Below are 10,176 nucleotides of genomic sequence, written 5' to 3' on the forward strand. Positions count from 1 at the left end.
AAAAAAAAAAAAAAAAGAAAGGGAAGAGTACCTACGACTACTAAGCACTAACCCTGGCCTCAACCACTCTGAAGCCCTTTACATTCATCTCATTTACTTCTCATACCTTTACGAAGTTGGAGATAATAACCTCACTTTCTCATTTTAGGAATTAAGACTCATAGACATGAGGCAACCTATCCAAGGTTTCACAGATAATAAACAGCAGTTAAAGGATCTGAACACAGATCAGTCTGATTCCAAAATTCATGTCTTAATACCAGGCCTCCTGAGCTTTCTGAACACACACCAATACCTGGGTCAGTCCTGCTAAAAAGTACTTTTTTTTTTCTGGAGATGGAGCCTCACTCTGTGTCTCTCAGGCTGGAGTGCAATAGGCATGATGCCAGATCACTGCAGCCTCCACCTTCCAGGTTCAAGCAATTCTCCTGCCTCAGCCTCCCAAGTAGCTGGGACTACAAACATATAAGCACACACTGCCGTGCCCAGCTAATTTTTTGTATTTTAGTAGAGACAGGGTTTTATTATGTTGCCCAAGCTGGACTCTCCTGAGCTCAGGCAATCCATCGGCCTCAGCCTCCCAAAGTGCTAGGATTACAGGGGTGAGCCACAGAACCTGGCCTCATTTTTTTTTTTAAGAGTCTTACTCTGTCACCCATGCTGGAATGCAATGGCGCAATCTCGGCTCACTGCAACCTCTGTCTCCTGGACTAAAGCGATTCTCATGCTTCAGCCTCCCGAGTAGCTGGGACTACAGGCGTGAGCCATGACATCCAGCTAATTTTTGCATTTTTATTAGAGACAGGGTTTCACCATGTTAGCCAGGCTGATCTGAAACTCCTGACTTCAAATGATCCACCTGCCTTGGCCCCATAGTGCTGGGATTACGGGTGTGAGTCATGGCGCCCGACCAAAAATTACATTTTAGATAGTAAATGTTTGATTCAATTTGTTTGTCTCTAAAGTTTTTTCTTCGGCTTCTCAAAGACAGACTGTATTGGGGAAACAGAGGCAGCACAAGAATGCATCCTCTGTATTTCACTAGATTATAGGATAAAAGACAAAAACTGTGTTCTTTCTTCCATCTGTTCAGGCCATTGTAGTAAACATGACGGTCATTCAATAGCACATGAATATGTTGTGTGCACAAGATTCTGTCCCTAGCAGCCTCCCTCTCAATAAGAACAATCTGATTGACTAGACACATATTCTCTTAACCCATAAAAGTTGCACTTTGCTCCTCAGCTCTCCAAAAAGAAGCAAGCACAAGTTTTGAATTAATGGAAACTTCCTAAGTATCTGAATGTTTCTTTTTTAAAAAACAAAAACAAAAACAAAAAACCACTGTCTAGGATCATTTTAAAAAAGAGAGATGTGAGGGAATTTGAGCACATTAATTAATTTTGAGCAAAGCAAAGACCTTTGAACATTAATCAAGGCCAAATCTGATAGTGTATACAGGGATAAGGGGCCATCATAATCTTTAAAGCAGCAGGACCCACCATTTGTGCACACTGAAGAGGGTGTACAACTGGAAGTCTTGAGAAGAGATAAGAAGGAATCTGGTTTTTCACTGAATAATGACAAAGCTTTAGATCTTGGAGCTCTCCTACTTCAAACCTTTCACTTCACAAATAAAGTAGCTGAAGCCCAGAGAGAAGTAATCTGCCTCAAGTCGCACTGCAAGTTAGTATCAAAAGTGGGATTAATACTCATGTGTCCAAACTTCCAGTGTTTTTTCCATTATTTTACATTTCCTTATTTTACTTATCCATATGTAAGCACTGGGCTTGCTAATACTGTTTAATGAGGACGGAACTTGGAGTCTTTGTCCTGCCAGAAGATGTTTAAACTCTCAGGTAACAAAGACCTTATAGGAAGCAGCTTAAAATAAGCTCCTGGGGAACTTTTCTTTATGTGTCAAATGGGAAGAATAACTTCTGTACTGCCTACCTCACAAGGCTGTCCGAAAGTGCAAATTAAATAATGAACACTAAAGTGTTCTGTAAACCTTCCCACGAAGGGAGATTATGGGCACTCAAGTTGAAGTTGGAGGAGGAGCCTTTGATCCCAGAAGATCATTCGAGTCAGGCCACCGACTTGCAGTGACAGTCGACTTTACTCGTCTGTAAAATGGAGACAAGAGCAAATGCCACCCCCACACTAGGTGGTAGAGAGGTCTGAGCTGAAAGACGCAGAGCACAACGTGAACGAAGACGGTTATTCGCTGTCCCGGCCGCGCCTCCTCACCTTCTGCACCTGCTCTGCGAGCGCCACGAGGTCTAAAGGGTCCCCGGCCCGGTGGGTGTGGTAAGGGCTCACCAGGGCCAGGCCGCCGGGGGTCGGGGTGAGCTCCACCAGGGCTCCTGCGACACACACCCAGGAACACAGGCCGTGAGCTCCCGCCCTCGGCCTCCCGCGGAGCCCCGAGACCGGCTGCCTCGCAAGGGCTGACTTCCCCCTGCTGACTCCCGACCCGCATACCTCCCTGACCTGCAGCTGGCTGCGCTCCTTGCCTTTCAAGGACCCCCTCGGTCCGCCCCGGCGCTGCAGCCTCCTCCATAACAGCGCCTTATTCCCACTCCCTTGCGGTGCGCGTCGAGAGCGCCTGCGCATAAAGGCACATGGGCGGAGCTTCCGTCTTCCTTGTCCATTGGGCGTTAGAGCGACTGAGCTTGGCCTGAACTCGGAGGCGGGGCTCCAGCTGAAGCGCAGGGTTCCGCTGACGGGCGGTGGAGGGAGGGTCCAGGTTGACTGAAAGGAAAAGAGGCGGTGCAAGCCTCTGGGCATGCGCCGCCCGGCTTGGGAGGTGGGGCTTCGCCCGGAGGCGGGCCTTTGGCGGGGGCGGGACTCCGGCCTCCGTGGCGGGCGGTTAGCGGTCCTGTTAAGTCTGAGGAAGCGATGGCGGCATGCGCATTAAGGCTGCTGATCACACTGCTGGCTTTCGTGGCCGCTGCCTCCCAGGCCGAGGTCGAGTCCGAGGCGGGATGGGGCATGGTGACGCCTGATCTGCTCTTCGCCGAGGGGACCGCGGCCTACGCGCGCGGGGACTGGCCCGGGGTGGTCCTGAGCATGGAGCGGGCGCTGCGCTCCCGGGCCGCCCTCCGCGCCCTCCGCCTGCGCTGCCGCACCCGATGTGCCGCGGACTTCCCATGGGAGCTGGACCCCGACTCGCCCCCGAGCCTGGCCCAGGCCTCGGGAGCTGCCGCCCTGCGGGACCTGAGCTTCTTCGGGGGCCTCCTGCGCCGCGCCGCCTGCCTGCGCCGCTGCCTTGGGCCCCCGGCCGCCCACTCGCTCAGCGAAGAGATGGAGCTGGAGTTCCGCAAGCGGAGCCCCTACAACTACCTGCAGGTCGCCTACTTCAAGGTGCAGACCTGCCCGGAGCCGGGCGGCCGGGGTCCTTCTGGGGAGAGGAGTGTTGCAGGGTACTTGGGGAGCTTCGGGGGCCGGGGAAGTGTCCGCAGGGAGGGAAAAGTGGCCACCCAGCTGGGGAGATTTCCTCGAAACCCGGGAGAGCAGGGCCCTAGCAGGAGACCTGCCTCACCCAGTTCGCATGGGCAGATGCTAACCCTATAGGTCCAGGCTGGGGTTAGGGCATAGGCCAAGCGAAACCCATGGCCGTTTGGTTCCCCGGGAAATCTCCTGGAAGGAATTAAAGTAGCAGTTTGGGTCACCCATCCTGATGTCATTGTAAGTTTCCTAGTGAGAAGCTAGTAGCGGTCTACAATATCTTCCTTCTGGTTGGTTTTCCAGTGGTGCTTTTCCTGCTGCTTGATGCAGCAGCTCTTTTTCAGGATGTGAGGTTGCCACGTCGCCAGCAGGGGCTGCCTGATCCTGCCTGTGGGGGGACCCTCTGGCTAGCCTGTCAGGTTTACAAAGAAAACTAGTGTTTTTAGGACTGCCAGAGTGCCAAGCGTCCAAGTGTGCACATGGGCTTGGAGCGTTCCAGGCATGTTTGGTGGTGGTGATGGTGGTGATGATGATGATGATGATCCAGACACTGTTTCAAGCAGTTTGCATTTATTTATGCATTTGCCCTAATCTTCACAACATCCTGTCACGTAGAAGCTGTTATTGGTCCCACTTTATTGGGCATGGGGGGCGAAAGAGCTGTGCTTTTTATCTGTTATATCTGCACTTTAAAAGACCTTCAATTCAACCTAAAGAGAGATTTAGAGACTCTTGGGGACCTCAGATTTCTACCCCTCCAGAGCATTCTATCCATAGTTCCCCTCATTTTTCCTAGTTACTCGGAAGAGTGTTGGACTTGAAATCAAAACAATTTGTTTGTGTTGCTTCATCATAGCACTATGTAAAATTATTTGACAAACATGTATTGCATATCTACTGCATTCCAGTTCTTGTACAAGTAATTAAATGCTCGACCAATGTCTTTGCTTTGTCTTGCTTTGCTGTTAAGAGTTACTGTAGTAAGGGCTACTGCAAGGGCATAATCTTAAGGCTGTGGGATCACAAAGGAGGGAGACTCTAGCTTTGTCTCAAAGAAATTAGAGAGACTTCAAAGAAAAGGTAGTATTAAAGCCTGTCCTAAGTATTGCCAGGGGGAGAGGAAGGAAGGTTCTTCCAGATAGAGGGAAAAAAATCAGTTGTGATTGCAATGTCGAGATGTATGTGGGGAGCAGTAGGAGAGGAAGCTAGAAAGGTCAGTGAGGCCAAATTTGGAAGAGAATTCTGCAGGCTTCAGGGAGCCATCCTCGGATTTGGGTTTTAAAACGTGCATTCTGGAAGAAGCCATGGTGAATAAACCTTGGAAGAAGGAGAAAGTGGTGGCAGGGCACATGATTAGCAGATGGGCATTTGTCCACAAGAGAGGGGTGGGCGCAGTGGCTCACGCCTGTAATCCCAGCTCTTTGGGAGGCCGAGGTGGACAGATCACCTGAGGTCAGGAGTTCAAGACCATCCTGACCAACATGGAGAAATCCTGTCTCTACTAAAAATACAAAATTAGCCGGGTGTGGTGGTGCATACCTGTAATCCCAGCTACTCGGGAAGCTGAGGCAGGAGAATCACTTGAACCCAGGAGGTGGAGGTGGCAGTGAGCCAAGATCATGCCATTGCACTCCAGCCTGGGCAACAAAAGCTGAACTCCATCTCCAAAAAAAGAAAAGGAGGTTAAGTGCCTCAGTGCTTAGGAAGTAAAGAAGGCTGGGGGTAGAGAGAGGAGTGAGGACATGGGGGCGAACAGAGAAAGACAGGAGCAGAGCTGAAAGATACAAGCAATAGAGTAATTCCTTAAAAGGAACAGACCTGAGAAAATTTCTAATTTTACAGTTAAAGAAACTGAGGTACAGAGATGGGGAGTTATTTACCTGTGTCACCTAGCCAGGGCTGACTTGTAGTGTGCCTTTACTAGTATCCATGATAAGAAAATAAGTTCTCTTAGCATATTAGTCATACCACCTAAAATTCGAGCACTTAATCTGTGCCCAGCACCATGTATTACAGGCTGCATGTATATTATCTCATTGAACTCTCAACAATGCTAGAAGATAGCTGGAGAATGCTATCTCCAGATGATAGATTAGGGAAACTTGAGTTTAGAAAGTAAACTTTAAGTAACTTGTCTACTGCCCAGCCATTAAGCTCAGACTTGCTGCCGGCTGGTCTGTTTGATACCAGAGTCGAAGTAGTTCATTACTAGATCATCAGTGATTTATTTGGTTGGATTCTAAATATGAACCTGTGTTACTTTGATATGCTGGAGTCCATTGTTGTGGGAATTGTTGTGGTCTGTAGCCTATTTCTCCCCCTCGGATTTCTTTTTCTTTTCTTTCTTTCTTTTCTTTTTTTTTTTTTTTTTGGAGACCGAGTCTCACTCTGTTGCCCAGGCTGGAGTACAGTAGCATGATCTTGGTTCACTGCAATCCACGCCTCCCTGGTTCAAGCCATTCTCCTACCTCAGCCTCCTAAGTAGCTGGGATTACAGGCGTGTGACACCACGCCTGGCTAATTTTTGTATTTTTAACAGAGACAGGCTGGCCTGTCTGGTTGGCCAGGCTGGTCTCGAACTCCTGACCTCAAGTGATCTACCCGCCTCGGCCTCACAAAGTGCTAAGATTAGAGGCTCAAGCCACTGCCCCGGGTCACCCTCTCAGATTTCTTAGAGCTATTTGTTTGAACCTCATGAGCCCTGAGCTTTGCGTCAGAAAATACTATATCTGGACTTAGTAAAGTATCTTAGGATTTTTAACTACCCACCTTTTCCCTGAATGTCAGGGTCTTGCTCTGTCACCTAAGCTGGAGTGCTATGGCACCATCTCGGCTCACTGCAACCTCTGCCTCCCAGGCTCAAGCAATCCTCCCACCTCAGCCTGAGGAGTAGCTGGGACTACAGGCACACAGCATCATGTAATTTTTATGTGTTTTGTAGAGACAGGTTTTGCCATGTTGCCCAGGATGGTCTCGAACTCCTGAGCTCAAGTGATCCACCTGCTTCGACCTCTCAAAATGCTAGGATTACAGACGTGAGCCACTGCGCCCAGCATGAAAACATATTATATGGGCAGTCAGTCTTTCACAGCACTCCCCCTGCAATATGACCTTTGTTTTAAAACAGAACATTGCTACTTCCTATAATTTGGAACACCCTTAAACCTGACTTGGGAAAGAGCTACAAATCTGCCCAGGGCACTGCACTCCTAATCTCTGGTGGGTAGTTCCTGCAATAGGTGTGCTTCCTGGGGCTGGCAGGAGCTGGGCATGCTGAGCGGAGGGCTCAGGGAAGCAGGGATTTCCGGTTTATGTGGACTGCTCATGTGGACACAAACTGTAGAGTTTGGATGTGAGTGTTACCATCTCATGCTTCATTCTTAGATCAACAAGTTGGAGAAAGCTGTCTCCGCAGCACACACCTTCTTCGTGGGCAATCCTGAGCACATGGAGATGCGCCAGAACCTAGACTATTACCAAACCATGTCTGGAGTGAAGGAGGACGACTTCAAGGATCTTGAGGCTCAACCCCATATGGTGAAAAAAACTTTATCCCTTCTTTCTCTCTTTCTTTTTAAATTCATTTTAGAGACACAGTCTTGCTCTGTCACCCAGGCTGCAGTGCAGTGGCATGATCATAGCTCACTGTAACCTCAAATTCCTGGACTCAAGAGACCCTCCAGTCTCGGCCTCCTAAGAAGCTGGGACTACAGGCATGCGTTCTTTCTTTTTTTTTTTTTTTAAATGACATTACTGGGGTTGTTTTCTAATTACATTATAGAAGTAATAAATGTTCATTGTATAACATTGTAGAAATGTAGATAAGTATAAAACAAAAAGTAATCATTCATAACACTGCCACCTTAAGAAAACCAGTTTATATTTTGTCCTGCTTTTTAAATCTTCTGTATATAATTTTTTCATGTAATTTAGTGTCATACTGTATACGCATTTTTCATCATCTTTTTTTTTGAGGCAGGGTCTCACTTTATTGCCCAGGCTGGAGTGCAGTGATGTGATCAAGGCTCACTGCAGCCTTGATCTCCTGGGCTCAAGTGATCCTCCCATCTCAGCCTCGCAAATAGCTGGGACTACAGGCATGCACCACCACACTCAGCTATTGTTTTTATTTTTTGTAGAGACAGGGTCTCACTGTGTTGCCCAAACTCCTGGTCCCAAGTGATCCTCCTGCTTTGGCCTCCCAAAGTGCTGGGATTACAGGTGTGAGTCATCATCCCCAGCCCCGTCATCATTTTTTAGCTAACGGTATTATCATGAATCTTTTCTGATACCTTCAGTTTTATTTGAAAACATAATTGTTTATGGCTACATGATAGTCCATCTTATCCAGAGACCATATTAATTCAGTAATCACATTTTTTGTCATGTACTTTTTTGTTTTCACTACAATAAATGGTACAGTGTCCCTCAATGTTCTTATTCTGTTTATTTAACAGGAAAAGTCTGTTGCAAAGGAGAGATTGTCTGTGATAATATAGCACTTTTATGGAGAGGTTATGGTTCCTTATGTTTTAATTATAAAATAGGAATATTAGAAACAATATAAGAATTTTTTTTTTTTTTTTTTTTTTGGACGGAGTTTCGCTCCTTACCCAGGCTGGAGTGCAATGGCACAATCTCGGCTCACCGCAACCTCCGCCTTCTGGGTTCAGGCGATTCTCCTGCCTCAGCTTCCTGAGTAACTGGGATTACAGGCACGCGCCACCATGCCCAGCTAATGTTTTGTATTTTTTTAGTAGAGACGGGGTTTCACCGTGTTGACCAGGATGGTCTCGATCTCTTGACCTCGTGATCCACCCGCCTCGGCCTCCCAAAGTGCTGGGATTACAGGCTTGAGCCACCGTGCCCGGCTTGGAATAAACAACTTTTAAAGAAAAATACTGTTTTCACCATTGAAAGTCGATCTAAAATGATATTAGAGTCCTAGTACATTAGGCTAACTATACGAAATTGCCAACACGACCATTTATTAGAGCTGTGAAGTGCCAATTCTCTAAGATGTAACGTAATATAGAGTTCCTAAGCTTGAGAGGATTAAAAAAAAAAAAAGCATTGCTGGAATTTTTAAATAAAGGGTCTGGGAAGCAGCAACTTTTAGTTGAGCTTTGCCACTAGACAGTCCCTAAAATAAGTCACTTTCCCTCCCTCAGCCTTCTGCATTGTGTAAAAAAGAAAGAGAAAAAATCTCAGGTTACATTTTCTCTTTGAGAAAATGATGAAAAATAACTGGCCAAGGCAGCTTTAAAGGAAATTAGGAAAGATGACTAAAAGGGGCAGAAAACAAAATTCCTGTGTTTTACATTCCTTTTAAACATTTTTGCCTGGCTTCACTTAATGAAAGGATTTGTTTGTGAACACCACCACAACAAAATTCAATTTTTCCCAAGACAATGAGAATGCCTTAGACTAGGAAACATCAGCAGGAAGAAATGGGAGAATAATAAATGGTGAAAGAGTTGCAGTTTGAATGAATCCAGGACGCCTGTTAGAGTTAAGGACCTGCAGAATTTTAGGGCTGGAAAGAAATTTAATGATGTCTAGAAATCAATTCTCCAACCTTACAATGGGACTTACAGTAGAATATGGGTCTGTTCAACTCCCAGTCAAGTTGTGTTAATTATAAAATGGCAGGAAAAAAATCCTATTCCACATTTCATCCAAAGACATCAGGTGAGATGTCTGGCTTTGGATGAAATGTGGAACATTCACAGCTCAGGGAACTCCTCATCCACCACAAGAGGCCTTTCATGAACAGGGCTCTCCCTTGCCTCTTCACTGCATATGCTTTGGCCTCATAGTCTTCTGTCTTTTCTGAGTTTCAGACTTGTGTATTCCTCTAAAGACAGAGTTGAAAAAAAAGGCTAAAATATCCCTCCAAAAGATAATCAAACCTAACAAGGAAAACTGCATCAAAATATTACAGGTAAATACACATAAGGTATTTCCCCAAAATCGTTCCTAAAAAAAAATAATAAAGAAAATTTGTTTTAGACTCAAACATGTAACTGTTTGAACTACCAGCAGATGGCAGAAGCAGAGGCTGGGAAATTTTCTAACAAAAGAAGAGAGGAGCTCAATATGGATTCCTGGATTCTCACATCCGGGAGAACTTGAGACCCCTGAGGTCTTAGAGAAACGCTGCAGATTCCTCTCCCTGCACCCCCCTGAGTCCTTCTTTTACAGGAAATAGCAAATTTTTTGCTTTAACAACATACATTCTATAATTTTAATTTTGAGTCAATATTGACACAGTATGGAATAAACTTGGTCCTCTACGGCTCTAAAGATTTTGAACAGATTTTAACTAAATAAAAAAATTAAAATGTAAAAATAAGTTATATTATGAAAAGTAATATGACTTCATAAGATTATGAATTCAAAAAAACTTTGCTGGTTTTGTTTCAATGACATTGGTTATCTTAAATATACTTCCACCTAAGTTATATTCACATCCACTTATAGAGTTAGCCAAGTAAGTTCACTAGAAAACACATCTTGCTAAGAAGACAGAAAGAATGGAGAAGAACCAGAGTTAATGCAGCTTGACACAAAATACATACAGATATTGACTGACTTATGACCTAGGCAACTTATGACCATTTGACTTTACGACCATAATCGCTAGCCACGACTGCTCCGCGTCTGGCAGTGCAAACGTTGCCCAGCCAATAAAATGTTTCGTACATGTTTATATATTTTGATATG

General features: G+C 45.8%; 2 protein-coding genes across 5 annotated transcripts in view; one reads left to right on the top strand and one right to left on the bottom strand.

Annotated features, from left to right (window-relative positions):
* The window catches only part of CUNH1orf50 (chromosome unknown C1orf50 homolog), an 8,573-nt gene extending 5,783 nt beyond the window's left edge, over positions 1-2,790 (bottom strand). Inside the window, exons 1-2 of one of the 4 annotated variants that reach the window (XM_017541764.2) lie at positions 2,494-2,620; positions 2,251-2,366 (exon numbers count right to left, since the gene is read on the bottom strand). In XM_017541764.2, coding sequence (XP_017397253.1) covers positions 2,251-2,366; positions 2,494-2,563 — 186 coding nt within the window. In that variant the 5' untranslated portion in view covers positions 2,564-2,620. Of the gene's footprint in view, positions 1-2,250; positions 2,367-2,484 lie in introns of all 4 variants that reach the window. The other 3 variants (XM_017541763.2, XM_037743173.1, XM_037743172.1) reach the window with 3 other exon arrangements.
* Positions 2,791-2,794: 4 nt separating this feature from the next.
* Positions 2,795-10,176, top strand: part of P3H1 (prolyl 3-hydroxylase 1) — a 21,159-nt gene continuing 13,777 nt past the window's right edge. Inside the window, exons 1-2 of the mRNA XM_017541762.1 lie at positions 2,795-3,366; positions 6,835-6,987. Coding sequence (XP_017397251.1) covers positions 2,902-3,366; positions 6,835-6,987 — 618 coding nt within the window. The 5' untranslated portion in view covers positions 2,795-2,901. The remainder of the gene's footprint in view (positions 3,367-6,834; positions 6,988-10,176) is intronic.

Source organism: Cebus imitator, unplaced genomic scaffold (assembly GCF_001604975.1).
Source record: "Cebus imitator isolate Cc_AM_T3 unplaced genomic scaffold, Cebus_imitator-1.0 Scaffold136, whole genome shotgun sequence".
Classification (NCBI taxonomy): Eukaryota; Metazoa; Chordata; class Mammalia; order Primates; family Cebidae; genus Cebus; species Cebus imitator.